This window comes from Vulpes lagopus, chromosome 6 (assembly GCF_018345385.1).
Source record: "Vulpes lagopus strain Blue_001 chromosome 6, ASM1834538v1, whole genome shotgun sequence".
Taxonomy (NCBI): domain Eukaryota; kingdom Metazoa; phylum Chordata; class Mammalia; order Carnivora; family Canidae; genus Vulpes; species Vulpes lagopus.
In genome coordinates this window covers 2,573,763-2,600,274 of record NC_054829.1, presented here as the reverse complement: position 1 = coordinate 2,600,274, position 26,512 = coordinate 2,573,763, and the positions used below count along the sequence as shown (strand labels likewise).

General features: G+C 51.5%; 2 protein-coding genes across 4 annotated transcripts in view; both read left to right on the top strand.

The window, feature by feature from the left end:
* Window positions 1-17,501, top strand: part of TRAF3 (TNF receptor associated factor 3) — a 109,450-nt gene extending 91,949 nt beyond the window's left edge. For 2 of the 3 annotated variants that reach the window (XM_041759219.1, XM_041759220.1), the window contains exons 7-12: window positions 1,505-1,585; window positions 4,319-4,393; window positions 6,055-6,147; window positions 10,437-10,577; window positions 15,294-15,468; window positions 16,360-17,501. In XM_041759219.1, the coding sequence (XP_041615153.1) occupies window positions 1,505-1,585; window positions 4,319-4,393; window positions 6,055-6,147; window positions 10,437-10,577; window positions 15,294-15,468; window positions 16,360-16,931 (1,137 nt within the window). In that variant the 3' untranslated portion in view covers window positions 16,932-17,501. The remainder of the gene's footprint in view (window positions 1-1,504; window positions 1,586-4,318; window positions 4,394-6,054; window positions 6,148-10,436; window positions 10,578-15,293; window positions 15,469-16,359) is intronic. The other variant, XM_041759221.1, reaches the window with a different exon arrangement.
* Window positions 17,502-19,477: 1,976 nt separating this feature from the next.
* Window positions 19,478-26,317, top strand: LOC121493337 (basic salivary proline-rich protein 2-like). Its single transcript, XM_041759115.1, has 7 exons — window positions 19,478-19,557; window positions 20,058-20,647; window positions 23,386-24,116; window positions 25,133-25,205; window positions 25,349-25,439; window positions 25,646-25,747; window positions 26,167-26,317. Exons 1-7 carry the CDS (start codon window positions 19,478-19,480, stop codon window positions 26,315-26,317), a joined length of 1,818 nt encoding a protein of 605 aa, XP_041615049.1.
* Window positions 26,318-26,512: the final 195 nt, after the last annotated feature.

The following is a 26,512-nucleotide window of genomic DNA, read 5'->3' as shown; positions in this document are numbered from 1 at the left end:
CAGGGAGGAGGCTGGCATCTGTGGAATGTTTGCCATGTTACCTCTCCGGGCCCATGACTGATGGGGCCCTCAAAGCTCCCCTATGAGGGAAGTCTGGTCTCTCCTCCCACTCATAGATGAGGCAGGGAGGTGGAGCCATTTGCCCAGGGTTTTTCACTAAGGGACAGAGCCTTGACTTGGTGGCACTTGGGAACTCTCAGGGATTCTGAGCACAGCCAGGCAGAAGAGAAAGCCAGTGTCCCCACCCCCCCTTCGCCCCACTTGTGGTGCATCTTGTGGGAGGCCTGCTGGGCAGGCTCAGTCTAGTCAGGTGCTTTGTACTGAGCTTTGAGCAGTCGTGACTCATCCTGTGGGGGCTCTGTGGGCCTCCGAGGCTCAAGCCTAAGAGCAGAGCAGCCCCGCACACCGTAGGTGCTATCTCTGCACTGCAGACTGTACCACTGCACACTTACAGAGACACCGGATGTCAGAACACACTGAAGAAAGCTGAGTGTGGTTCCTGGCGCCTCACCTGGGCCACCACTGCCCTGGGTCCGCACTGTGCCTGCCTAGTCAGACTGAGGCTCTTGGTTGTGCCCCCCACCGGCCCCCTGCCTGCTGTCCAACTGCACAGCAGCATGACTGTGGAGGCCCTAACCTGAAGAACCAGATGAGGAGAATCTCAAGTATCCCAGGCTCACGAGGAAAACAGCACCAAATTTCCTTCTCACTTGGTGATGCGGCCTCCAGGAACCTGTCCCACAGGTTGTGTGGTGTGGCTCTGATTCTGCCTGTATTACTCGCTCTCCAGCAGCCCTTTGTCATGTGTCTGGTGGTGCTCTCTGGGACTCTTGGATTTGATGGGCAGCTCTTGCCTTAACTTTGCTACTGAACAGATGCTCAGCAGGTGCCCATGGCATGGGTTGAGCAGTTATTATCATCCAGCCTCTGTAAGGTTAAAATTTATACAACCCAGAGAAGAGCTAAACCAAAATTTGTCCATATTTTCCATGCATTATAGATAATCTAGGTAAGATTTCAGGGCAATAATTTAAATACCCAGTGGATCATGCCATTTGCAAGTATTAAAGAAGCATCATTTCCAGACCCTGAACTTAGAGGCCAAAGGAAAACCATCCTTCTCTCCAGTGAACAAAGGCTGGACACTGGGGTACGGTGTGAGTGGCAGCAAAGGCCAAGTCTGCCTGTGCTCTCGTGTCTAGGCAGCGTGAGCACAGTGGGGTGCTCCCTGGTGGAGGCTGCTGTGGTGACCCCACCTCCAGGGTCTGTGCTCTCACAGGGTTGCCCTCACCTGTCAGATTTGAGTCGATTTCCTGAGACACTTACTTTTTGGCTCTTACACTTTGAGCATGAGGACTCCTTCAAATGTGTCAGAAGTCAAGGAAACAGGGACAGTGAGCAGTGTCCTTTGGGTCTTCGTGGTGATATTGAAGATACTGATAGAGCCTGAAGGGAGATGGGTTTTATGTCCCAAAGTTGACGACACTTTCTTCTTTTCCTCCAGAAACATGAAGACACTGAGTGTCCCTGTGTGGTGGTGTCCTGCCCCCATAAGTGCAGTGTCCAGACCCTTCTAAGGAGTGAGGTAAGGAGCATTGCCAGGGCCTGTTGAGGAGTTAGTGATGTCTTTAGGACTAGCATGCCAGAGACTCCGTCCTTCCCCAGTAGCTGAAGTCGAAGGTTCTCAACAGTTCATGGTAGTGATAAGTATGCTAGAGAAACAATAAAAAAGACCTCATGTTATTGTGGGGCATCAGAAATTTCAGAAGCAAGCAAATAAAAGCTACAACGTGCTTAAATTCAGAGCAAAATACTGTTAAGAACTGAGAAAATGGAATTACTTTACAAGCAAAGGTAATAACTTTAGGTTCTTAAAAAAAGCTATTTTTAAATCTGTAAAATAGGAATTACTGTAAGATTATCTCAAAATAAATGGTTTTACTGACATTGCAGAATTGTTTGGCCACATGCACTGTGCAGGTTTGATGCTGGGGAGCAGCTGGGCCCAGAGGTGGGTCCCACATCCCTAAGGAGCCTCCCCCAGAGGCCATATGTTTCACACTGCCCTTGGGCATCCTTTCTTTAAGGCAGGTAGATTTTACAGTAACTTAATTTGATCAGGATATATCCAGTTGGGAAAATTCCAAGGATTCTTAAATGTTTTTGCATCTGGTTCTGACCTGGAGTCCCTTTGGTTGCTGTTTCGGGAGCATCTGGGCACCTGTGGGCTCAGTGCATGCCTGTGCCTCCTGGTCCCCCAACAGGTCCCTTAGACCTGGATGCTCTGATCTGAGGAGGCTGCTCACCTCAGCCTTTTTCAGCAGCCTGGAATTTTGCCACTAGATATTGGGGAGGTGAGGCTTGGTCTCTCTCATTGCCACTGAGCAAGAGGACCTATGTAGGCCTGGAACCAGGGACACAGGGTACAGGGAGGACCACCCCCCCCCCCCCCCGCCCAGAGCCACTCTCAGCCAGAATGTGTCCTACCCAGAAGATGACTCTGCTCAGCAAGGGCAGGGTCTTGCCTGGTGGCAGAGGTCTCTAGGCTCTAGGCCTAGAATGTGCCCCTAGGAGTGGGCAGGGAAATGCATACAGATTTCCACAACCAGAAAGTCCCTCTGGATGAAGAGTCTGTAGTGTTGAAGTGATTACCAGGGTTTTATACCCTTTTCAAAATTTTCACTCTTTCAGGGCTACCTGAATTAGGGATAAAAGCTAACTGCATTTGCCTCTAAGTTATTTTTCTTTCAAAAATCTTTAAACATGCATTTATCTTGGGTTTCTCTTGGGTTTCTAGTGAACGATACTACTGGTCTGTAGCTTATTCTTTCCTTTGTTCCAAAGGTCCTCTCCTGTAAGGAATGACAGTAAAGGCTCTAAGAGTAATGATAATGAACCAATTTAGGAAAAAGTGTGACCCTGAATTTATAGTGACACACTGAAAGTGACATCAGACTCCAGTGTCCCTGACTTTAATGCTAGAAGTGCTTGCTGGAGGGTCATGATTATACCAGTGGCACTGAGAGAATATATTTTAAAACTTGGAAGTGGACATAACTACACACATTCTCATGCTACTTTTCTCTGCCACTCACCGGTAATATACCGGATGGAGGCCAGAGCTTCCTGGCTGGGTTCAGAGGAACATCAAGTGTACTAGACTGCTAGATCTGTAACCACCACGATGCTGCCGAGGCCCAGAGACCTTCCACAAAGGTTGGCGCATAGGCTCCCCAGGACATTGGCCCTCCTCTGCAACTCTTGCCACAGGACAAAAAAGCAGTCCTGTGACCCACCTTCTTCTCTGTCCTAAATGCTGACCTAAAGGAAAAGGACTCAAGGACCCTTTGTCCTGGGAGCCAAGGTAGAGCTGTAAGAGGACAAGCCCATGAGCCTTTGGGAGGGGGACAGGGCGCTCAGACACCCCCTTTCCTGGTTCGGGGTCTAATTGTTTTCTATAAAGATCTATCCCTAGAATTTCCTGATGAGAATTTATTCAGTAAAAGAAGAAGCTCTTTTTAAATTGTATTAGCCTAATGAATAGCACTATGTCTTTAAAATGTAGACACTTCAATTCCCTTTTCTCTTGAGGGGGCATCATAAGTGGTTTTTATTTGACAATTTGCCAGGATTTAAGCTGAACAAAGGTATTTTTCCTTGTACGATGAGTTATCCTCTCCCAGTCTCTCCTAATTTTCTTCTACCAATTAGAGGTGATAATATTAAGATTCATGTTGTTAGAATGACCTTAGCGATCTGTGAGAAGCTACATGAATTTATGGCCACTCAGAAAAAAAGTCTTTTCAGAAGAAGGAAAAAACTCATCTCGTTATCTTGAGTATTGAGAGTAATGGTACATCGTGTAAGCTTGCTTCGAAAATATCTTTATTTTTGTGTACTGTATAGTAGGTGTGTGACCCAGTTACATCCTGAATGCTTTCTCTTTTTTGTGTTTCATGCAATTTTTGTTTATAGTCTTTAAGTGTTCATTTCAGTTTACGTTTTTTTCCCTTTCTTTTTAAAATTCTGGCGCTGCAGACGGCATGTCACATTTTGAACAATTCGTTCTAAAGAAACTGCAGGTTTAAGAAATGTTACAGTAACTGTATTTCTGTATATTGGCGTATATATGTGTATACACGTGACAGTAGTGTATATTTACTGCCTGTAAGTCTAGGAAGCAGATGGTATAAACACACCTGTAGCTGATAAGCCCCCTTGGTGACAGTACAAACCAGATGCTCTCTGTGCCCTTAATATGTTTGAACATTTTCATGCAGACGCTTGTGCCACAACTCACGTCTCTTTCCCGTTGCAGTTGAGTGCACACTTGTCAGAGTGTGTCAATGCCCCCAGCACCTGTAGTTTTAAGCGCTATGGCTGCGTTTTTCAGGTCAGTATCCAACATTTGTCCTTCCCAGTCACTGACATTCTGCCATGAGAGAAAGTTACTATCTTAACATCTTAACATGCAAGTTCTGGACTTGTAGTCTTTATCATGGAACCGAGTCACCATGTTGCATGGGTGGCAGAAGCCACATGCAGCAGATGTGGGTGCTCGCTCTCCATGCCAGGGGTGTTCTGAGACTTCAGGTGGACACCTGAGCTGAGGAGGAAGTCAGGAGGCCCGGGAATAGCTACATCTAAAACCAACTAGAAAATGGGGCAAACAGGACTGACAGCTATGGGGGGTTTTCTAGAGAGATTGTTATGGAACGTTAGCCGGGACCTGAATATAAGTGGGTGTCAAACCAGACGTAGTTGGAGCAGTGTGCGTGTCAGTGCACAGTTGTGAGGATGGCACTCGTGTGTCCGTAAATGCATTTCAGAGTATATATGCTACCCCTCCCAGGACAGCCGTGTGGAGATGGTGTCTCCATCACCACCACACTTGTGCTGTGAGAAACCTGTTTCTGGGGGATTTTTGGTTCGTTTTTTGTTTTTTTGTTTTTTTTTTTTTTTAACACATCTGAGATTGCTAGTGAATTTGGACTGAGTTTCATTGAAACATATATCTCAATCTTAAAACTGCTGGAGGGCAGTATATATTACAATTAAAATATTTTATATTTAATTTTGTGTATTATCAGTACATTATTATGAAATCAGTACAGAGATACTGGCATCTCAGTATTTTCTTAGAAAGTAAATAGCCCTAAGAGTAAGAACGACTGTAGCTCTCCCATTGTCTCCGTCTCTTAATGAGATGGAGCACTCACCACTGTTATGTCGTATGTAGTACCATTCATTCTGTGTATGTATATATATATATGTTTATATATAGCAATACTTATATCAACATATATATATATGAATATTCTATGTACAGAGTATATGTTTTGGAGATCATTAAAATGCTTTCTGTGGCTTCTTAATTTTCTAATATCAGAACAAATTATATTTTCATGCCGATTATTTCCTTAAATATAGGAAGTACTATTTCATGTGCTTATTACTGACTCTAAAATGGTCTCCATCTTATGTACTCTGTAGATTGTTTATGTTTTGTATGTAACTTTCCAAGTATACTTAGAATAGTGAGGAGTAATACATTTTCTAACACAGTGAATTTCCTTAATAAGTTGATATTCTAATAAATTATTTAGAATCCCACTTTGATTACATGTTTACTAGATTATTTGTAGCAGTGTCTAGCTGTAACTGCAGGTGTCTAAACATTTTCCATTTGTGTTTTTAATGAAAAGGGTTATATAGGAACCAAAGTGAGAGGTTGAAGATTTAATTTCTTGATTTTACAAATACAAAATGCAGATGAGAAGGAGCTTGGTAAGAAGCTTGAAGAGCGAAGAACATGGACTTGAGGTTGCTGTATAATTGCAGGATGTCCGCTCTTCTTGCCAGCCTCTCCCCACCTGCACTCAGTAGAGTAGGGGCCGCTGAGCATGGCCCTCCGAAGGCTTGGAGACCACCCACTAGCTTTAAGGAATAGGGCTCCCCTCTTCGTGTTTATTGCTGGTTTTAGGTCATTTGTTAGTCTTACTATGCTCTGTAATGGAATGAGGTCAGCTTAATGCACTACATCTCTTCTCGCAGGGGACAAACCAGCAGATAAAGGCCCATGAGGCCAGCTCCGCAGTGCAGCACGTCAACTTACTGAAAGAGTGGAGTAACTCTCTGGAGAAAAAGGTACACCATGCTGCTTCCTGCTTTTGTTGGCTCTTAATAATTTCTTCAAATTATTTAAAGAAGAAAATATTTTTTATAGTTACTAGTGGATTTGGATAAAAAAAACAGTATCAAGAGAATGTCAAAAAAGTAAATTTCTTTTCACATGACTGTGAGCTTATAAATGAAGGTGTGTGTGTGTGTGTGTGTGTGTGTGTGTGTTTTGTTTGTTAATTACCAAGCAAGCATGCAGTGCCCTTTATGGTTACCTTAGCATTGACCTCGAATAGGCATTGTCAAACTTCCAAACCTCCCATTCTCTCCCCATCAGCTTCGTCTTTTTGTACATAAAGTTTTATTGGAATGCAGCCATGCTCATTCATTTCCCTTTTGTCCATGGCTGCTTTTGCAGAGTTTAGGAATTGAGACAGAAACTGTACAGACCTCACAGCCCAAAACATTTACTCTTTGGCTCTTTGCAGAAAAAATCTGCCAATATCCAATCTAGAAGGTTACCAGTGTTAAATGCTTCACCATTCTTTGTCTTTTCTGAGAGACAGCTGGGAAAAGACTTTGCCCCACCAATAGTTTTATTATTGACTCTCTCACCTGACACTTTGTGGAAATTTGATGCGGGGAGCACTTGTTCTCCAGCTAGGCTCCTTCGCAGGTGCCTTCCTAATGTCATACTTCTTCTCGTCTCATTCCGTGGTGTTCAACTGGGCCGGGCCTGGGCCCTCTGTTAATGAGGAAAGGATGAAAACCTCCAAGAATTGATAGGGAAGCAGTTGCTACAGGATCTCTCATTGTGGCTTCTATACAGAAGTAAAAACTTAACTCAATATTCAAGAAATATGGGATCCCTGGGTGGCGCAGCGGTTTGGAGCCTGCCTTTGGCCCAGGGCGCAATCCTGGAGACCCAGGATCGAATCCCACATCGGGCTCCCAGTGCATGGAGCCTGCTTCTCCCTCTGCCTATGTCTCTGCCTCTCTCTCTCTCTCTCTGTGTGCCTATCATAAATTTAAAAAAAAAAATTTTTTTTAATTTAAAAAAATAAATAAATAAATAAAAAATAAAATTCACAGCAAAGAAAAGAAATATTCAAGAAATATTTATGGAGAATTTGCCATAGAGGGTACCAAGAAGAATTAGAGCAGCCAGTGGAATTGATGTTTATTTTCTAGAGATTTGAATACCTTGTTTCCAGTATTAAGTCCAACCAATTTAAAATGTGAGTATATTTGAAAGAGTCTAAAATTCTTAATCACAATACTTTTATTAACTCTGACATAGTTTGTTAATACACATGTTTATGCTGAAGATGAGATGTGACACAGGGTTGGTTTGTCACATGTACACACACAAGTGTGATAGAAGAAGGGTCCTGTTTAACAGGGAAATGAGATTTGTGTTACAAGAGTCATTTGTGACTGAGTTGTCTTTTTTTTTCCCTCTGAAGAATGTGTTCTGTTTCTGCTTTTTAAAAATTATAGACATAGATGTCAGGGCTCTCCTTGATACTCCGTTTCTCACTTACTTAAAAGTCCTTTCTTTTATTTATAATGCATTGGTTCTGTTCCAGCTGTACTAGTTAGCTAACAATTTGTGGTTCTGAGGTGTGTGGCTGTCCAGTGAGACAATCGTAGAAAGTGTCATTGCCAAGTCTGCTCCCCGAGCTGAGACTCCATTAGTGCATGAAGAGGTATGGTCTTCTCCCAGCCCCACTTCCTCATGTTTGCTCCATTCCAAGTGAATGGTTTCTGTCTTTGGAAATGCTGGGACAGAGCCTCTGCGTGCACCATTGTTTGTGTTCACCGGAAAACACCTGTCTCTTCTTTGGGCCCAGAGGCAAAGACTAGACAAAGAATTGAGATACTTGTCTTTTCTTAAAATGGGAATTTATTTCTCATTACACAATTACTCAGTTGGAATATCTTAGGTTATTTTGTTCATGTGTAGTGGAAAATGGAATGTTTGCGTTGGTTCAAAAACTCTAATCCATCATGTCAAATTAAGGAAAAACTGTTTTGTAAGATGTGGACTTAAAAATACTCGTCTTCTGTATGGGAAAAGTTTAAAGGGAAATGTGGAGTGCCCCACCAAAATAGGCTGGAGTAAATGTTGTTCTCAGTGAGGAGGGCCTTAGGGAAGGACGAGAGGACTCCTGTTTCCTCTGCGATGGGGGTGTTCTGCTGTGCTTCTTGGAAACACACCTGCCAGGAAGATTTTCCCATGCATGTCACGTCTACCTGATAGGTGAAAGCAGGGCTCTGCAGGTGCCTGGGAGTTGGATTCTTTGATTAAAATAAGTATTTAAAAATTTAAAATAGGGAGGTCCCTAAATTAAGAAATTAAGAGTTTAATATGGTGACATGTTCATTAATGTGAGATGCTTCTGCTCACCCTCAGGTTGCTTGGTTTTTGCAGAAGAAAAATTGGCATGTTTTTTGGAGATATTACCGAGATTTTTTATCAAAAAGGTTGGCATGAGGACCTGGGTGGCTCAGTGATTGAGCATCTGCCTTTGGCTCAGGGTGTGATCCTGGGGTTCCTGGATCGAGTCTTGCATCAGGCTCCCTGTGAGGGGCCTGCTTCTTCCTCTGCCTATGTCTCTGCCTTTCTCATGAATAAATAAATAAAATCTTTAAAATAAAAAGGTTGGCATGCATGCAGGCTATTTTTTTGGGTGTGAGAATAAAGAGTCTGGAAATTGTGACCACCTTGAGAAATGGGAATGAGTGAGACATGACTTTGGAAAAGGCAGACCTGCCTGTAGGATGTGCACATGGCCAGTCTGCATCAGTTGTAGAAGTCCAGGGTCATGAGGCAGCGTATTTTAGAGAGGAAAGTCTGTGCTGAGTAAAATCTGAGGAAAGCAAAGTGTTATTTTGCCCATGAGACGCTGTAAGTTTTGTATTCCGTAGTAAATATGTGTTTGTCTAAAATAAAAGAGATTAATTGTATCCAAAGGGCTGCTTAGTTGCCTGTCTGTAGGCAGGTTATTTGCAGGGTCATCAGGAATCAGTGCTTTACCACACCCATGTCTGCCCTGGGGTACCCTGGGGCCATCACCTCAGTGTTCGCTGGTATTCGGAGCACAACTGAGTGGAGGTGTCCCAGCGTCCATTGTGGAGCCTGCTGTCTTCCAGGGGCAACAGCCATGCACAAACACATCTGTCAGTAGAAGGGCCTTTCCAAGGGCCAGAGTGTCCCATGGAGAAGTCTTGTGAGAAGGCAACTTTGTCAGACTTGCCCTCGGACTCCTCATCTGGGGGTTCTTGGGAGCTAATTATTTTCCAGAAAGAAATCTTGAAAAGGCCAACGGTGAGCTTAGAACTGCTCCCCCAGCAGGCCCTTACCTGGGCTGATGTGGTGTTGCAGGTAGATATGTTGAATTTTATGGAAGGTCCTTTCTGGTGACGGGCCAGACACTTGGACTCTGCAGCTCCACGTCTCTATTGCAAGAGCCAGTTCTTGGCCCAAAGGATTAACCAAAGACATACATAGCTTTTTTATTCTCACTGTGCTTTCCTCATTATGTTGGGAGAACTTTTCAAAGTATAGGATATGGCCCACTTGTGGAAGTAAAATAATTTAGTGGATTGCAACTACTATTTTTTTTTAAAGTAAAATAGAATAAAAGAGAATGTATCCAGACCCATGGAAATGTGTAGGGCAAGGATGGTTTTGTGATTCCTGCTTTTTACACACAAGCACATGCACACATCTGTACAAACGGGGTGTGAGATGTGCAGATGTGTTTCCTGGTCGAAGTTTGAAAGACAACTCTGGTAAAAAGTTGATTGGTTTTCAGCAAAAATTTTAGGAAGTGTGTCCCATTCATTCTGAAATTCAGTTAGCTGCTGTACTTTGCCTTACCTTATTTAATTAATGGAAGAGATTCTGAGAAACACAGTGTATAGGATTTCCTATTAATTTACTAGGACTTCTGGGGCATCTGGGTGGCTCAGTGGTTGAGCATCTGCCTTCGGCTCAGGTCGTGATCCCAGGGTCCTGGGATCGAGTCCCTCATCGGGCTCCCTACGAAGAGCCTGCTTCTCCCTCTGCCTATGTCTCTGCCTCTCTCTCTCTGTGTCTCTCATGAATAAATAAATAAAATCTTAAAAAAAAAAAAAAAAAGTTACCAGAACTTACATTTCCTGTATAAAGGGATTTTTTTCCCTGGAACTCCTTCCAGTGAACTAGTAGAAGGCCTATATTGTGAAAATTTAGGTACTATCATTATATAATTGTTACTAACCTAATAAAACCACTTTTTATTTGCTTAATTGAAGAATTTATTTTCCAGGTTTCCTTGCTACAGAATGAAAGCGTAGAAAAAAACAAGAGCATACAAAGTTTGCACAATCAGATATGTAGCTTTGAAATTGAAATTGAGAGACAAAAGGAAATGCTTCGAAATAATGAATCCAAAATACTTCATTTGCAGGTAAGAAGTTTAAGACTATGGCTGGATCAAAGGGTCGAGGAGCATGTCTGTGTTCTCCTTTTGGGTATTCTCAAACCATGACTTTTGTCAAACAAAGGACTTATTTCTCTTGCTTAATTGGAAACTTGAGAAAGACCTGGGCTGCTGCTGTGTCTTGTCCGCCTTTCCTTGGAGAGCAAGTACCATTGCCTCTCTGCTGTGCTTTTGACTCACTGTGGGTGAAGTAACATTTACAGCCCGTGTTTTAAAAAATTAGCTGTTTTTTATTATTATTTAAGATTTCATATTGTTCAAGAGTAGTTATGTGTAAAGTTTCACTTCCTAAAGTGAAGTGAAGCCAATCTATTTTGTTCTGAATTTCCTAGTGACACACATGCCCCGCTTTATCTCACCATAGCGATCCAGATGTACCTCAAAACAAACATGTAAGCCTTTGTTATTCTGAAAAGAAAGTGATTGTGTAAGGGGGCTTGATTAAAATGTGGCTCCTCATTTCTCTTATCAACACAGGTACTTAATAGTATATTATTCTTGTAGGTATCATATGCACATCAGCTTACTCGTAGTGTGTGCCTGTTATACTAATTCCCACGTGTATCACACACCCATGGAAGCATCACTGAAGTTTCCAAAATGACTTTTCAGGGCTTTTACTTAGATGTGTTTCCTTAAATTATCTGGAAGATTTAAAAAAAAAAAAAAAAGTCCAGTAGCTCAGAGTCACGCTCTCTTTGAGAATGCCTTTCCTCCCTTTTAACATCAGAGATTAGTCATAGTGGCTTGAATTGCATAGAGATTTATTAAATTAATTTCATTTGTGTTAAAACTTTGAGGTTGTACAGTGACGAGGAAAAACACAATGAAATAACAGATTGTGTTACAAAAGGTACAAGTCTTTGGTATTGAATCAGGCCAAAAAAAGTACATCACATAAAACACCAGCAAGCCTCCTGCTGGAAGTTCCTGGCGTTCTGCAGAGACCCAGGGGAATGTTGTTCAGGATGTCCAGAGGCTGCACCCACATGGCCCCACTCAGGGCCAAGCTACTAGTAACAGAGCTGCTGGGTCGCTGAGAGGTGGGTAGAAAGGATGCAGAAATCAAAGCTATGCTAGAAAACCAGCTGTTAAAAATATCAACAACAGAAAAAAAAATTAGGATATCTGTAATGAGGTCACTGGGGCACTTGTCTGAAACCTCTGATGTCATTACATGCATCTTCTCCACTTCCCCCTCTCCCAGGGAGAGAAATTTGAATTTAATTTACTTTTTAGTAGAGTTTAATCATTCTATCATGTGTGATTTATATTTTAACACTTTCATGATTGAATAAACCGCTGAGATCTAAGTCAGAAAGACAGGGGGAGACCCTGTTGCTGGAGCCCAGAGCAATGGAGGCTGAGTACAGTTGGTGCCCCTGCCTGGTCATAAGTAGGAGGGCGGTGACTTCGCTGCTGCCCTTCTCCATGGAGAGAAAAGCATGAAGGAAAACAGACCATGTTGAAAGAGAGGTACTCAGATCACACTGGACGTGCAATGCCTGATCTCATTAAGTCCCCCACAGCAGCTTCTGTAGACTGACTCCATCTGGGTGACATTGTCACATGACAGGTGGCAACTTACCGGTGCTTCACTAGGGGGCTGGCAGCGTGTGGCTAGCCTGACAGACAGAGCCTGGGCTGTCCGTCTTCAGGGAATGTGGGTGGAAGACCTCCATGGCTGGACCCCTGGGGGCATTGGCTGTCTGTGAAGCACACTCTGCCTGAGGGCACTTCTCTCCAGTCCCTCTAGAGCCTTCTCCACCTCTCCACCCTGCGCCTGGCTCATGTGTACACCTCTCATTATTCCTCCTTCATCCCAAACCCTTCCTGTTGCCTTCCCCTCCTCCTTCCCTCCTCAGTGCTCTCTCAGCCCCATACCTCAGACCACCACGGTGACGACAGACATGCTACCCTCTGTGTCATCTCCTTCCTTGTCTGCTTGTCCAGTAGATCCTAAAATCCCAGAGATGATGGGAGCATACAGAGTGCAGAGTTCCTGAGGGCCCCAGATGTACATGGTAGATAGGGATGCAATCGGAGTTGGCTAAAGGCAGTGGAATTTAAGAATGTATTTGCTTTCGCTGGCCCAGGAAGGGCAGTTTCTTAATATTTTACTTTTTAAAGAACCTGTTTTTCTTAATGAAAACAGACCACCTAGATGTCAGTTTAATCCCTGTGTCCCTGACGCCATGTGGCCTGCTGCACGCCCCCCCCCCGCCCCGTGCCCCTGCGTGTCACCTGCAGGACTCATTTGCCCAGGGTTCTCTACAGGTCCCAGTGACCCAAACGGTGCAAATGACAGAGTGACGGTGGTTTAAGTCCCCAAGTGCACAGTGTGTGACACTGATGAATTGAGGTTCTAGCAGCAAACCTTTTGATTGGGATTTATTTCCATAGCCTGCAATCTATACCGTCTCTCCACTCCAGGATTCTTTTTCTCATGCAATCCCACACCTGCATTTAAGATTTATTTTTATAGAAGTGGGACAGCAGCTGAGTGTAAACCACTCTTTAGGAATGAGATCATGTTTGCTGCCTTCTACAGAGAAAGTTTGATTGAGATCAGGGTCCTGCCTTGACTCTCTACCATTGATGCAAAGGAGAGGTCTGTTTACCACATTCTCCCTTGCCGTGTGGGGGGCTCCTTCTAGAGCCTTGTCTGGGTGCACACTTGTGTACATGTGTTCCCTCCTGCCCCCGCCACCATGTGCTGACTCTGGGTCACTGAGCTGGAGTCTGGGGCCCCTCCTGCAGCCCTCCTCGCACACCCACAGCCCTGCTCCTGAGATCGCCACGTGCCTTCATGCCCACTGCCCCATGCACATCCCTGGTCTTGCGGAGGAGGCACCTCTGCATCACCCCCTCTAATCTCAGGAGCGTGAAGCTTAGAGGTGATGACTGGCCTGTCCCAGGCCACCGTGCAGTTCATGTTCACTCAATGTCCACCAGGCTACAGAATGGCATCTCTGAGAGCCACCACCGATGACATAGATTTTTCATTAACTTGCCTTTTAAACTCCCCAGTGTCCGTGTTGGCTCACCAGGTAGAGTACCTGGTGAGAGCTGCAGATGCTCATCAGAAATAGAGTATGGGTCTGGGGGTTCGGGGAGGTCAGTAGGCCCTGGAACACAGACTGTGTGAGCTAATCCAGTATGCCTCCAAACACATGGATCGAAATAAAGTGACATCAGTGTGGGAAGAGGTGTTCTCTACAGAAATCATTTTTACTTTTTCAGTGTTAGCTAATACCAGGTTTTCTTGGAAAGAAGAGGAAGAATAACACTGTACTTCTACCCCAAAAAAGTAACCCAGACCTACCATGTTTGTTCCTTGGTGGTTATTAACAGCCAGCAAGGGTGCTGAAACTAAATGTTTAAAAATAGGCTTCCGAAAGGAGAAGTGAACTCTGTAGGCCCCGGGGCTCTCCCCTGTGTGGCCTGCTGCTTAGATGCGGCCCAGTCCCTCACAGCTTCACCGGGGCCCAAACCCTGCCACCTTTGTGAGCTTTACTTCACAAAATGCGAATCCTTTTTAGAAGTGAAAACGCCTGGGTGCCTGGGTGGCTCAGTCAGTTAAGTGTCTGCCTTTGGCTCAGGTGATGATCCCAGGGCCCTGGGATCGAGCCCAGCATTGGGCTCCCTGCTCAGTGGAGAATCTGCTTCTCCTTCTCACCCTCCCCCACCAAGTAAATGAATAAAATCTTTAAAAAGGAATGAAAATCCTTTAGGTCCCAGCTTCATCCAACAGGTGGATGTGCCAGTCCTTAAAAACAGGCTGGCCTTGCAGCCCCGGTGGCGCAGCGGTTTAGCGCCGCCTGCAGCCCAGGGCGTGATCCTGGAGACCCTGGATCGAATCCCACGTCGGGCTCCCTGCATGGGGCTTGCTTCTCCCTCTGCCTGTGTCTCTGCCTCTCTCTCTCTCTCCGTGTGTCTCTATGAATAAATAAAATAAAAAATCTTTAAAAAAAAAACAGGCCAGCCACCGTAGTTAGAGCGTGAATCTCATCCCTCTGCTTATTGTTGTCAATGATCTTTGTGTTTCTGCAAAAAAAGAAAAAAAAGAAAAGGCTTTTTGAATTATTTAAATTAAGATAGCATGAAATTCAGCCTCACCATCAACAGTCATGTCTTTATGTTTCTGCACCCAGTGTGCATGGGAGAAGCAAGCCCCACTCCTAGGCATTGGCCTCTCCGTTTCAGCCACAGTCTGCAGACCCGCCATCAGGGCTCTTCCTGCTGCCAGCCCTGTGTGGATGCCAAGTCTCTCTAGAGCAGGTGGCAGGGTGGTGGCTGCAGCCACGGGATAGGGTGGCCTCTCCAGCCCTGGGCCAGGCAGCCTTGTGGGAGACCTACATTGTCTGGCCACTATAGATGACTTGGCCCTTTAGGAAATGGAGACCTTCCAACAGCAGCTGGGTGTGGTTCCAGTGTCCTGAACCTGAGACTGTAGGACAGAGCAGTGAGGGCCCCGTGCCCTGCAGCTGGCGGGTGAGGCCTCTCTGTGCCTTGGTCCCCTCCTCTGGGTAGGACCCTGTGGCACCTGTGAGATGCCTGTGTGAGAGTTGGCGTGGGGCCGGCTCTGGACTGGCTGCTCTTCCTAACTAGCCGGTGTCTCTTCTCTAGAACTTCTGAGAGTTCTAACTGTGCTTTGCTTTTCTGATGCCTTTGATCTGGAAGCGAGTAATAGACAGCCAGGCGGAGAAACTGAAAGAGCTGGACAAAGAGATCCGCCCCTTCCGGCAGAACTGGGAAGAAGCAGACAGCATGAAGAGCAGCGTGGAGTCCCTCCAGAACCGAGTGACCGAGCTGGAGAGCGTGGACAAGAGTGCAGGGCAGGCGGCTCGGAACACAGGTGGGGGCTGTAGGGGCAGCGTGGGGAGGCCTAGGAGGGGCCTGGGTGGGCCGCATGTGTCCTGGTCTCTTCCTGGGAGCCTGGCGGCCTGGCCACTGGGGCTTGAGCTGGTGGGTGGGTGGTGCGTTAGGCACACACTACCTTTGAGCAGTGATTTCCAGTGAGACGTCATTCGTGCAGAGGTGTGATGACTTTCCAGCCGGAGTGGCCTTTGTGAGAGAAACGTTTCCCACCTAGAACACACACCCTGCACGTGACACCAGCGTGGTAGGGAGGAGACCAGGTGGCATGGTGGACACCAGGCAGGGGCAGGGCTTGCTGGCTGGGGGGCTCTCGGCCGTGCTGGTTAAGGCCCAGGGGACAGATGACCCTGCGGTTTGCTCAGCCAACGTGTTCCTGATACCTAGAAGCTGCTTTGGGGACTGAGTGAATATTATGAATGTTTGCATGACGAGGATTAATGGTGCAGAGGTACTCAGGTGATGGCAGTGCCCTCCCTCCCAAACGTTGGGTTAAGTGGAGGACAGGAATGACGTGGGCAGAAGCCACACAGGGCACAGGTGACTCCAAGCATCCGGCTGGAAGGCAGGGGGATGTGAGTAAGAGGGTGGCCTTTCCCTGCCCCTGTGACGGTGCCCTGGGGGGACCTGCACCGATGTGCCCTGAGGCCCATGGGCCCTGTGTCCCTCAGGGTTGACTCAGCAGGCTGTGGCCGCGGGTGGGGGGGCAGCGCAGCCGGGATCTGAGGCCTGCATTTCAGGACACATCCAGGTGCTTGTCCTCCACCCAAAAGCCAGTTCCGTTTAGTGCCAGTGCTGGCGGGAATGGGCTCCTCCAGCCTTCCTGACACTTACGGGCCCTCCACCGTCTGTCTCTCCTCACCCACGGCAGGCTTGCTGGAGTCCCAGCTGAGCCGGCACGACCAGATGCTGAGCGTCCATGACATCCGCCTGGCCGACATGGACCTGCGCTTCCAGGTCCTGGAGACCGCCAGCTACAACGGCGTGCTGATTTGGAAGATCCGAGATTACAAGCGGCGGAAGCAGGAAGCCGTCATGGGGAAGACCCTGTCTCTTTATAGCCAGCCTTTCTACACGGGCTATTTTGGCTATAAGATGTGTGCCAGGGTCTACCTGAACGGGGACGGCATGGGGAAGGGGACGCACTTGTCGCTGTTTTTTGTCATTATGCGTGGAGAGTACGATGCTCTGCTTCCTTGGCCATTCAAGCAGAAAGTGACGCTCATGCTCATGGATCAGGGGTCCTCTCGGCGTCACCTGGGAGATGCGTTCAAGCCGGACCCCAACAGCAGCAGCTTCAAGAAGCCCACCGGGGAGATGAATATTGCCTCTGGCTGCCCAGTGTTCGTGGCTCAAACTGTGCTAGAAAACGGGACATATATTAAAGATGATACCATTTTTATTAAAGTCATAGTGGATACTTCGGATCTGCCCGACCCCTGACCGGTCACTGGGGAGGTGGATTGAGCAGAAGGCATCTCCTCTGGGGGGTTTGAACCGGCTGTCTCCACCGAGGTCCTCGCGCTCAGAAAAGGACCTTGTGGAACGGAGGAAGCAGCAGAAGGTGGCCGCGGGCCGGCGGGAGGAGCCACGCGTGAGGACACACCTGACATGTTTTCTAATAGACTAGCAACACTCCACTCTGAAGAATTATTTATCCTTTGACGTGATAAATACTGCTGTCAGAGAAGGTTTTCATTTTCATTTTTAAAGATCTAGTTAATTAAGGTGGAAAACATATATGCTAAACAAAAGAACCATGATTTTTCTTCCTTAAACTTGAACACCAAAAAAAGAAAACACACACACACGCACACACACGCACACCTGGGGATAGCTGGACATGTCAGCATGTTAAGTAAAAGAAGAATTTATGAAATAATAATGCAATTCTGATATATTCTAAAATTCAAGAGTGCAATCTTGTTTCAAATATAGTATATTGTCTATTTTTAAGGCCTCATCTGGTCTCTGTTTTAATAATTTGTTTGTCAGAAGACCCTGAAGTACACCTAGGTCTTTTTTGAAAGTCTAAATTCAGAATCATTTTTTAATTTAAAGTTCTGAGATAATTGTTATTGCAAACATTTTATTTTAAAACGTTGATAGACTGATATTTCTTGGAAGAAAATGTAAAATATCAAACACTGGTTATCACTTGTGATAGGAAAGAAAATATTCAATCTGCTGTTATTTCTCGTTAGAAATGTAAACCTTCGATATCTGTCGTAGTTAATGACACTACTTCAAAATTATTATGAAAGGGAAACTGCTCATGGATGCTGTGCATCATTTTCAGATTTATAATTGTTTTCACCCTAAAATAGGGCATTCGTTGAACTTTGGAGTTCTAAACAAAATCCTGTAGGCTCTTACAATTCTGCCCCATGTGTTCAGACACGCTCTCTATTGCTGACAACTCTGACCTTCAGTGTCCAGTGCCCGGGGGTGGGCAGGTGGCTCGTGCTGGAGGAGGCCACAGCAGGTGTGTTTCTTCATTCTGTCACATTGCTGCATTTTGTTCACGATCTCCAAAGGCAACATCTTTGCGTAGAGGTGGTGGCATACTGTACATGTGCCTTAGATGTGACATGCTGCTTCTCGACCCTGGCTTTGTGTTCACCGTAACTCTCGGAGGTGATAGTTTAACCCGACTTTTCTCTCGACCACTAGATCTCTGCCTCTTCCCGGGCCCCCAGACAGCCCCGTTCCTGCTGGGGAAGCCAGGCCCATCTTCAGCTTCTAGAGCCTCCACTGCTCAATTATCACAGATTCCAAATCTCTGGGCCCCAAACGTGAGCCGCCAGTCCCAGCACGGGCGCGGTCCCCCCCCCAGGGCAGGACCTCTCTGTGTCCCCACCCGGGTCGTGGGAGTCCACCCCCCACGAAGCAGAACCCTCTGAGCATTCCAGAGACCGCCGCTCTTGGGGGCTGCCCAGGCTCACCGACGGGGCCCTGGAACCACCCTTCTCTCGGGAAGGGTGGTCTCGGGACCGTCACAGCCTGCGCCTGCCCAGACGGCACTTTCTCAACTCACTGTTTACCTTCTCTCAATGGTCCAACTGTGATTAGAAGCCGGAGCCCTGCCTCTCTGTGCCCCTCTGCTATGCACCACGCTTCATGGGTGCTCTTACCACTGATGGGTGCTACACGTGACGGGTGCTTCTTAGGCAAAACCAATGTGTGTGAACCACCGCATCTGTGCCGCTCATCCAAAAGACGCGCCCACGATTGGCCAGCTGGGCCGCGCACCTCAGACTGCCTGCCTCTGGGCTCCCTCGTGGTCACGCGGGGACGGTTGGGCTGGTGCCCGGTGGCCCGCCGTGTCTCTGGTGCTGCCATCTGCCCTGGGCGTGCCTCTGCCCCAGTGCCTGCTGGAAGTGCCCTCCTAGCCCACGCTGTCCCCTTCCAGAAGTGACCTGCCACGCCCTTTAGCAGTTCGATGCTCCTTCTACTCATCTTTATTTTCTCCACCCTAACCCCCCCCCCCCATTGCTTTGAGGGCGAGTCTGTGATCTCTGTCCTGTCCGTAAGGAGTCATGTGTCCCTGTTCCTAGAGGAAGGACTTCCTGCAGGTGCTGTGGGACCACTGTTCCCTGGAAGGTGTCCCCGACCTCCTCCAGACTTTGCCCTGGTTCTACCCTGGACACACCCAGGGGAGAGAGGATGCTTGGCAGTCCCTGCCTGGCCTCTGGTGGCTTTCCTGAGGCCTGGGGTTACCGGCAGGGACATGCCTGCAGCTTCCTCCCCCTTCACTAGAAGTATGGACAATATTAACAAATTAGAGATAAGCAACATCTCAGTCTGATTAAAAAAAAAAAATACTTTGCCTCTCCTGGTTGAAATTCTTCTGGAGGTGGGCCACCTGGAGGCACTTCTGGAAGCATCTGTCCCTTGGTGGGGCGACTTTCCCAGCAGCCCCTCCCAGACCCGCTCCTGGCGGGAGATGACAGGCCCTTTTGGCCTCCTTCCCCAGGAGCCCGTAGGACATGGCATCAGGAGCTGGCACCGTCCCCGGGGATGAGCACGTGCCCAGCGGAGGCTTCATCCCGTGGCTTGAAGATAGTTGGTGAGAACGCGGGGGTCATAGGCCTTTCGGCCGCTCTTTGGTACACATCTTCCCTCTTGTGCGCTTGGGACTTTCTGGAAAGTGGCCTCCTGAAGGACCTGAGGGGGTGGCGCTGCCCGAGGGACGCACCTGCCACTGCTTCCGTCCTGGCTCCTTGGTGCCCTGGTTTGGTGCTCGCCGCCTGGGGCCGGCCTCCTGGCTTCACAGGGTCCCTGCCGCAGATGCACGTGTCACACACAGTGTGGTGGGTGCACTTTTCCTGTTTCCTAAAAGTGACAAAATTTCCCACGGGACAGACATGTCCCAGATGCTCTAGGGAAACCGACACTGAGTCTTGAGCGTGAACGAAGCTGCTGGGCTTCTGCGTCCGCCCGCCCTGGACGTGGGGCCGCTCCCTGTCCCCGGGCCGCGTGGGGAAGTCGCGGTTTCCAGCTCCCCGGCCGTAGGCAGCGCGGAGGAGACCGCAGGAGCTCGTGAGCTTGTCCTAAGTCCTGTCTCAGCCGGAGGCGGCTCTGCCTCCAAGCCACCGCCGTGCGGGACGAGGCGGCACCAGGGGCCACCGCGCGGCGCGCGCGTCCCCGGAGCAGCATCTGCGGGTGGCAGGTCAGCCCGGGAGGCTCCGCCAACACGCTCGTCCCTTCCCGCGAGGCTGCTCCTGGGCCTGGGTCCCCGAGGGCCACGGAGCCCGGGAAGGCCGGTCCTCCCGGTGGCCGGTTCCGGGGCCTCCCGGGCCTCCCCTGCGCCCCGGCCCCAGGCGCGGCCACCAACGCCTGCGCTGTCCTCGGCGGGCGGGTCCTGTCCCGAGGGCCGCGGCCAGCGGAGGGGGGCCCGTGGGGCTCTTGTCCTCGGGGCCGGGGACAGGGTGGTGGCCCGGCCCCACAGCTCCCCCCGGGTGCACAGCTGCCTGCTCCGCCCCGAGGGCCGCCCGCCCTGTCTCGGGCCTCTGTCCGCCAGCCCGCGGGGTGGCTCGTGCCCGGGCCCCGGCCCTGGGCAGTCAGCAGAGCTGTGACACACGGGTCCCCTACCACGGTCCGGACCTTCCTCAGACTGCAGAGAGTCGGGGGGCCCCAGGCCGGGGAGCGCTTGAGAGGTGAACGACGGGTCTGTCACCCAAATCTGCTTCTCCGCCCAAGACCATGGTCCTGTCTTCAGTTTGCAAATCTCGACAGTTTTATTTTCTCCAAAGTAGAATAAATACGTCCACTGGGGTCTAAGCCAGGTGAGGGCCGGGGTGGCCCCCGAGTCCGAGGTGACCTGCCTGCCCGGGGGCGCCGGCCGTCACCAGGGAGCCCGGGCAGCGGGGAGGGCGCCCAGTCCCAGGGCCCTGGTGGCCCGAGCAGTGCTTGCCTTTCATTTCTCCTGCTGCTGCTGTATCGAGTCCCTTGCGAACTCTTGCGTTGAAAAAGAGGTTCAAGTCCAGGATGGCTGTACCACTCCTGCAATTAGTGGTGATTGGTTTTTATAACTCAGTCCCCTAGTAGACAAGTAAGATAACCTTCAACAGCAAACTAAATGAGTTAATTGGTAAACACAAAAGCCGGCATTATTTCCAAGGATTTCTACAAGAATTACCTATAGAATAACATCTGTGATCAAGGAAGTGTGTGAATCCATGTAGACAATTGTGTCAGGTTTTTAGAACCGCATTCTTTCTCTGATGGCACACCTCTTCGTTCAGTTCTATTACCCAAAAACAAAGACCAAAGAAGGCCAATCTCTCATTTGACTCTGTATTTTTAATCTGTTTTAAAAATTGCCGTCTGTAGTAACCGCTGGCTGTGAGGACCCATCTTGACACTCCAAGTGATTGTGACCAGTGATTCACGTCCTGTGTTTTTCTGCTCTTCTAAGACAAAAAAAAAAAAAAAAAAAGACAGTATAAGTTATTGCTCAGCAATAATCATGTTGTTAATATGAGTTAACAACATGTCTGATTTTCTGATAGCATTATTATGTTTTATATTTTCGTTTATTGTATATCGTGTGTGGTTTTATTTGGTATTTATTTGTGTTTTGAGGTCTTGCGATGTTTTTGTGTTTCTGATGCTAATAACTAAAGTTTGTAAGAGTGTAGAATGCAAAACTTTGAAATGCTAAACTGTCTGATTAGAGGAAAATAAATCTGACTAAGGAGTCTGGGCTTCTTTTTCCGTCTGTCTCTCGCAGGCGCCGGGAGCGGCCTGCTGGGGCCTGGAGCCTTTCCCCGCCCCCCGGGGCCTCCCAGCCTCTTCTCTCCCGAGTGGCCACGTGGCCCCACGCTCAAAAGGGCCCACACGTGGTCTTAAAACTAATAGGGGGTCCCGCGTGCCCGGTGTGCCGGAGACCGTGCAGCCTCTGCAGCCAATCCTGCCTCCCCTGCAGGCGGGGCTCTGACCTCGGTGACCTCTGCGCGCCCAGCAGCCCTGCCCTCAAGCCTGCAGCTCGGTCCAGAGCAGGCCTGGTGCCCACCCAGCTCCGCCCCCCCCCCCCCCCCCGCATGGGGGCTCCGGCCTCCCAGCCTCAGGTCCTCACCTGTCAAATGGCAAACAGCATCTGTCTCCCTTCTGAAAGGCGATTATCAAAAAGCTGTACCAGGGCGCCTGGGTGGCTCGGTCGGTGGAGCGGTCGACTCTTGATTTTGGCCCAGGTCGTGATCTCGGGGTCCTGGGGTCAGCGGGGAGGCGGCTTGAGATCCTGTCCTCCTCCCTCTGCCGCTCCTCCCACTTGTGCTCTGAGAGAGACTCTCGAGCAGACTCCACGCTCAGCACGGAGCCCGATGCGGGGCTCGATCTCATGACCCTGAGATCACGACCTGAACTGAAAACCAAGAGTGGGCCAGTTACCTGACTGCCACCCAGGCACCCCTAAATAAATAAACTTTTTAAAAAAGATTTTATTTATTTATGAGAGACACAGAGAGAGGCAGAGACGCAGGCAGAGGGAGAAGCAGGCTCCATGCAGGGAGCCCTACGTGGGGCTCGATCCCAGGTCTCCAGGACCACACCCCGGGCTGAAGGCAGGTGCTAAACCACTGGGCCACTCGGGCGTCCCAAATAAACCTTTTTAAAAAGAGCTGTACCAGGGGATCCCTGGGTGGTGCAGCGGTTTAGTGCCTGCCTTTGGCCCCAGACGCGATCCTGCAGACCCAGGATCGAATCCCACGTCGGGCTCCCGGTGCATGGAGCCTGCTTCTCCCTCTGCCTATGTCTCTGCCTCTCTCTCTCTCTCTGTGACTATCATAAATAAATAAAAATTAAAAAAAAAAAAAAAGACCTGTACCAGTGCTGACCAGCAGGAGCTTGGGGCTCCAGGCCACCAGGTGTTCACATTCATCTCCGTCATCTCTGTCCCCGCTGTGGGGCTCTAACTCACAACCCTGAGATCTCGCGTTGCAGGCTCTCCGGACTGAGCCAGCCAGGCGCCCCCAGGAACCAGTTCTAAGCAGCTGCTCAGGGGTGTTGGGGCGTTGGGGGCAGAGGGCCAGCATGACCCCTCCCAGCTCAGCGTTTCTCCAGGTGGTTATATGGACCAGGCCCAGGGGCAGGAGGCCCTTGAGGGCACCCCTGAATTCCAGCCTTGGTGCAAAGACCGTGGGAACTCCCAGCCCCTCCCCTACTGTCCTGCCCCTCCAGGTGTCCCCACTGCAGCCCCACTGGGCCACCAGAGCGCTGCGGGCAGCAGGAAGGGCTGGAGCCCAGGGTCTCGGGGCCCACCCCGGGTCCTGCCCAGGCCCTCAGGGCACTGCTCCTGCCGTCCTAGCTGCGGGCCCACCAGAGTCCTCCCGACCCACACCCTCAGCCCTGCAGGGAGGCGCACAGTGGGGCGCCCGGGGCTCCCCTCTGCCCACAGGGCCCGGGCGCCCACTGCCGTGCAGCCGGGGACGCTGTGCCACTCGGCAGGTGACCCGCCGCCGCCGAGGCCGGAGCCCCCGAGGACGGCCGGGAGCACCGACAGCTGGGGGTTCCAGCCCCTTCGGAGGGGTCCTCAGCCCGGATTCCCTTTCCTCTGGGCCTCTCTGGAGTTTACCCGAGTTTCACGGAGGGGAGCCGCGCGGCGAACCCCAGGGGCAGGGCGCGCCCTGCTGGCGGCGCCGGGAACCGCAGGCGCGAGCGGCCGAGAAGCGGGGCTGGGAGCCCCACGGCCCGGCCTGGCCCCCGCGCAGCACCGGGGCGCCCGTCCGCAGCGGCGGCCCCCGGCCCGGGGCCAAAGCTGGGAGCCCGCCCTGCGCCCCGCCGCCCGTGACCGTTCCGGCGTCGGCCCTGCCCCCGCCTGCAGGGCACCCCGGGGGCGTGAAGGCCCAGGGGCGAGCGCCGGCTGGGCAGCACCTGGCGCCCCGCACAGCTGCGCCCCCGAACTCTGGGGGCGGCCCGCCTCCCCCCTGCAGGAAGGGCCTGCCCCGGGGCCCACAGGCCCCTGCCTTGCTCCCCCGAGGCCCCCGACTCGGGGTTGGCCTCCGAGGAAGGCGGGACTCCGAGCCCCCGCAGCTCCTCCCCTCCTGCGGGCCGGGGCGCGGGCCCCAGGGGCACACGGGGGAGGGGGGTGCTGACAGCGAGGGCGCCCAGCGCGGCCTCTCTGGGGAGGTGACTTCATGCAGAGCCGCTCCCACGGCCCCCACCTCACCCCTCCTTCCCCTGTGCGGGAACAGAGCCTGCACGCTGGAGCCTCAGCCCTCAGAGGGACACTAAAGCCCGGAGAGGTGCAGGAGACTGCCTGAGGTCACAGGGACAAAGGTCGGGGAGAAGGAGCTGGGGAACTGCTCTTGAGGCTGGATCCATTCCCATTCAGTGGCAGGGAAGGGGGAGGGAGGATGGGGGGTGATGCCCGTGGCTCTGCAAATCCCAGGGGGGACCCCGCAGCACAGCAGGCAGTTCTGCCCTCCCCACCCCCCAGGGCGGCAGGGCTGTCACTCAAGCCCTCACACCAAGGGGAGGCACCCCTGCGCCTGTGATCTGTGCAGAGTTGGAAACAGAAAGGAAGCCTAGTCAGTGAGGCATGGGGTCCGGGTCCCCCCAGGCCATCGTTCCTGGCCTCTGGAGAAGGTTGTGCACAGAGGGACGCCCATGCAGCGAGGGCAGCCAAGGAGGAGTGAGACAGGCACACAGGAGTCCAAGAGCTTGGCTGGCGCCTGGATCCAACCTCGCCTGAAGCAGCTGCGTCGTGGAAGAAACTCACTGTGGGACTCTGCGTTTCTCCTTCCTCCAGAGGAGTCCTGGCCACTTCCAAAACGCGTGCCCACGTGAGTACCTGGGCTCCCCGGGCTCTGTGTGTGCAGCCCGGGGCCTTCTGGGAACACAAGGCACCCGTCTGCGGTCTGGCCATGCCCTGCACCATGTCTGTGCTCCCGGTGTCCCAGGGGCTCTCGGCAGCTGTGGGCCAGGGCCGGGGCCTATCTCCTGCCTCAGCCTAGGCTCCAGCCCGGGGCCCCCTCAGATAGCTGGACACGTGGGGGCCGCGTCCGGCTGCTGCTCAGGACTACCCCCTTCGGGGTGGGGGGACGGATGCCGATAGCAGCCCCCCCCCCCCCCGTTGTGCCCCCTTCGTTCTACCCTCCACGCTGCGGCTGCAGCTCTGACTCCTCCTGTGTGTCCGCTGTAAGGCCACCTCCTCCAGGAAGATTTCTCGGACTGCCCTCTTCAGACAGTCCAGTCCCCCCGGGAGCCGCCTGCCAGGTAGGGGCACAGTGGCCAGGAAGGCGTCTCCCCGAGGCCCGACCCCCACCCTCCAGAGCCTCTCCCGGCCTCGTCCCAGGGCACCACCTGCCCACTCGGAGGAGGGAGCCGCCAGCCTTGGGAAGACCTGCCGGGCCTTTCAGGCTTGGCGACGGGGCTCTGGGCCCGGGGGGTGAAGGTCACTGAGCCTGGAGAAGGTCTCCGCCTGGAGAGCCGCAGCGGGGGGTGGAGGAGGTGAGGGGAGCAGAGTCAGAGCCCCTGGTGGGGTCCCGAGAGGGCCGGGCCCCAGAACTGCCTACTTCCCAGCAAGAAGCAAGACAAGGGGGCAAAACAGATGTGACCCCCAAGTCGCCCCTGTTCCTGGTCCAGGGAGCTTTCCTCAGCCCAGCAGGCAGGCAAGGCCGAGCTCCAGGGCCAGGGACACCCTCTCTCCATCGCAGGCTGGGCGGGGCAGCACCTCTGCACCCCGGAGAGCAGGTGCCCGGATCCCACCGGGACGACGGTGGCACAAGCCGGGTGAAGAGGCCAGAGGGCCCCCAGGGGTGGGTGCCGTCCCCCTCAGATAAAATACCAGGTCACCGAGACCAGTAGGGTGGTGGGGGGAGTTCCAGGGGCTGCAGGGGCAGGAGGGAGCCGCAGGCAGTCATGCCCTCCTGGGGGGGGGGGAACCCCAGTCTCCACCCCCATGTCCATCCCCTGTCCCCTACCCCCCACCCCGTTTCCCCCCCTTGTCATGCTCCCCTCAGCAGCTGTCCTGGACCCAGTGGCCCACCCACCACTCCTCCCGTGCCATCAGCCATAACCAGGAAGGTGCCACCTGCCCCCTCCTGTCATGCTCGGGCCCCCTGTCCCCTGGTAATCGGTTCCCACCTGTCCCTCCTGTAAGGCGCTGTCCATCATCCCGTTACTTAGTGACCAGTGTGTCCACCAGGCCCACCCCTCCGCCGTCCCCTCCCCCCAGCCCATCCCCGCGACACCCGCCGCAGCCACCCCCTCCTGCGGCTCAGCCCGGCCTGTTGGCCCTCGCCCACCCTCAGTCCCTCGTCCCGTCAAACTCCGGCGGCTACAGTCTCTCACCCACCAACCACCCACTTTACCAAGCACCGGGTTAGTCCCCCCCCCTTTCCATCATTCTTCCCCACCCAAGCACCAGCCACCAGCCACCGGGCCTCCTCGACCCGCCCCCGCCCCCGCCCCCGTGGCCGCCCCCATCACCCCGCGGGGCCCCCCAACACCCACTCGTGCTCCGCCACCGGCTCCGTGTGCAGCCCTGGGGCCTCGCCAGCCCCAGCCTTGTGTCCCCCCCC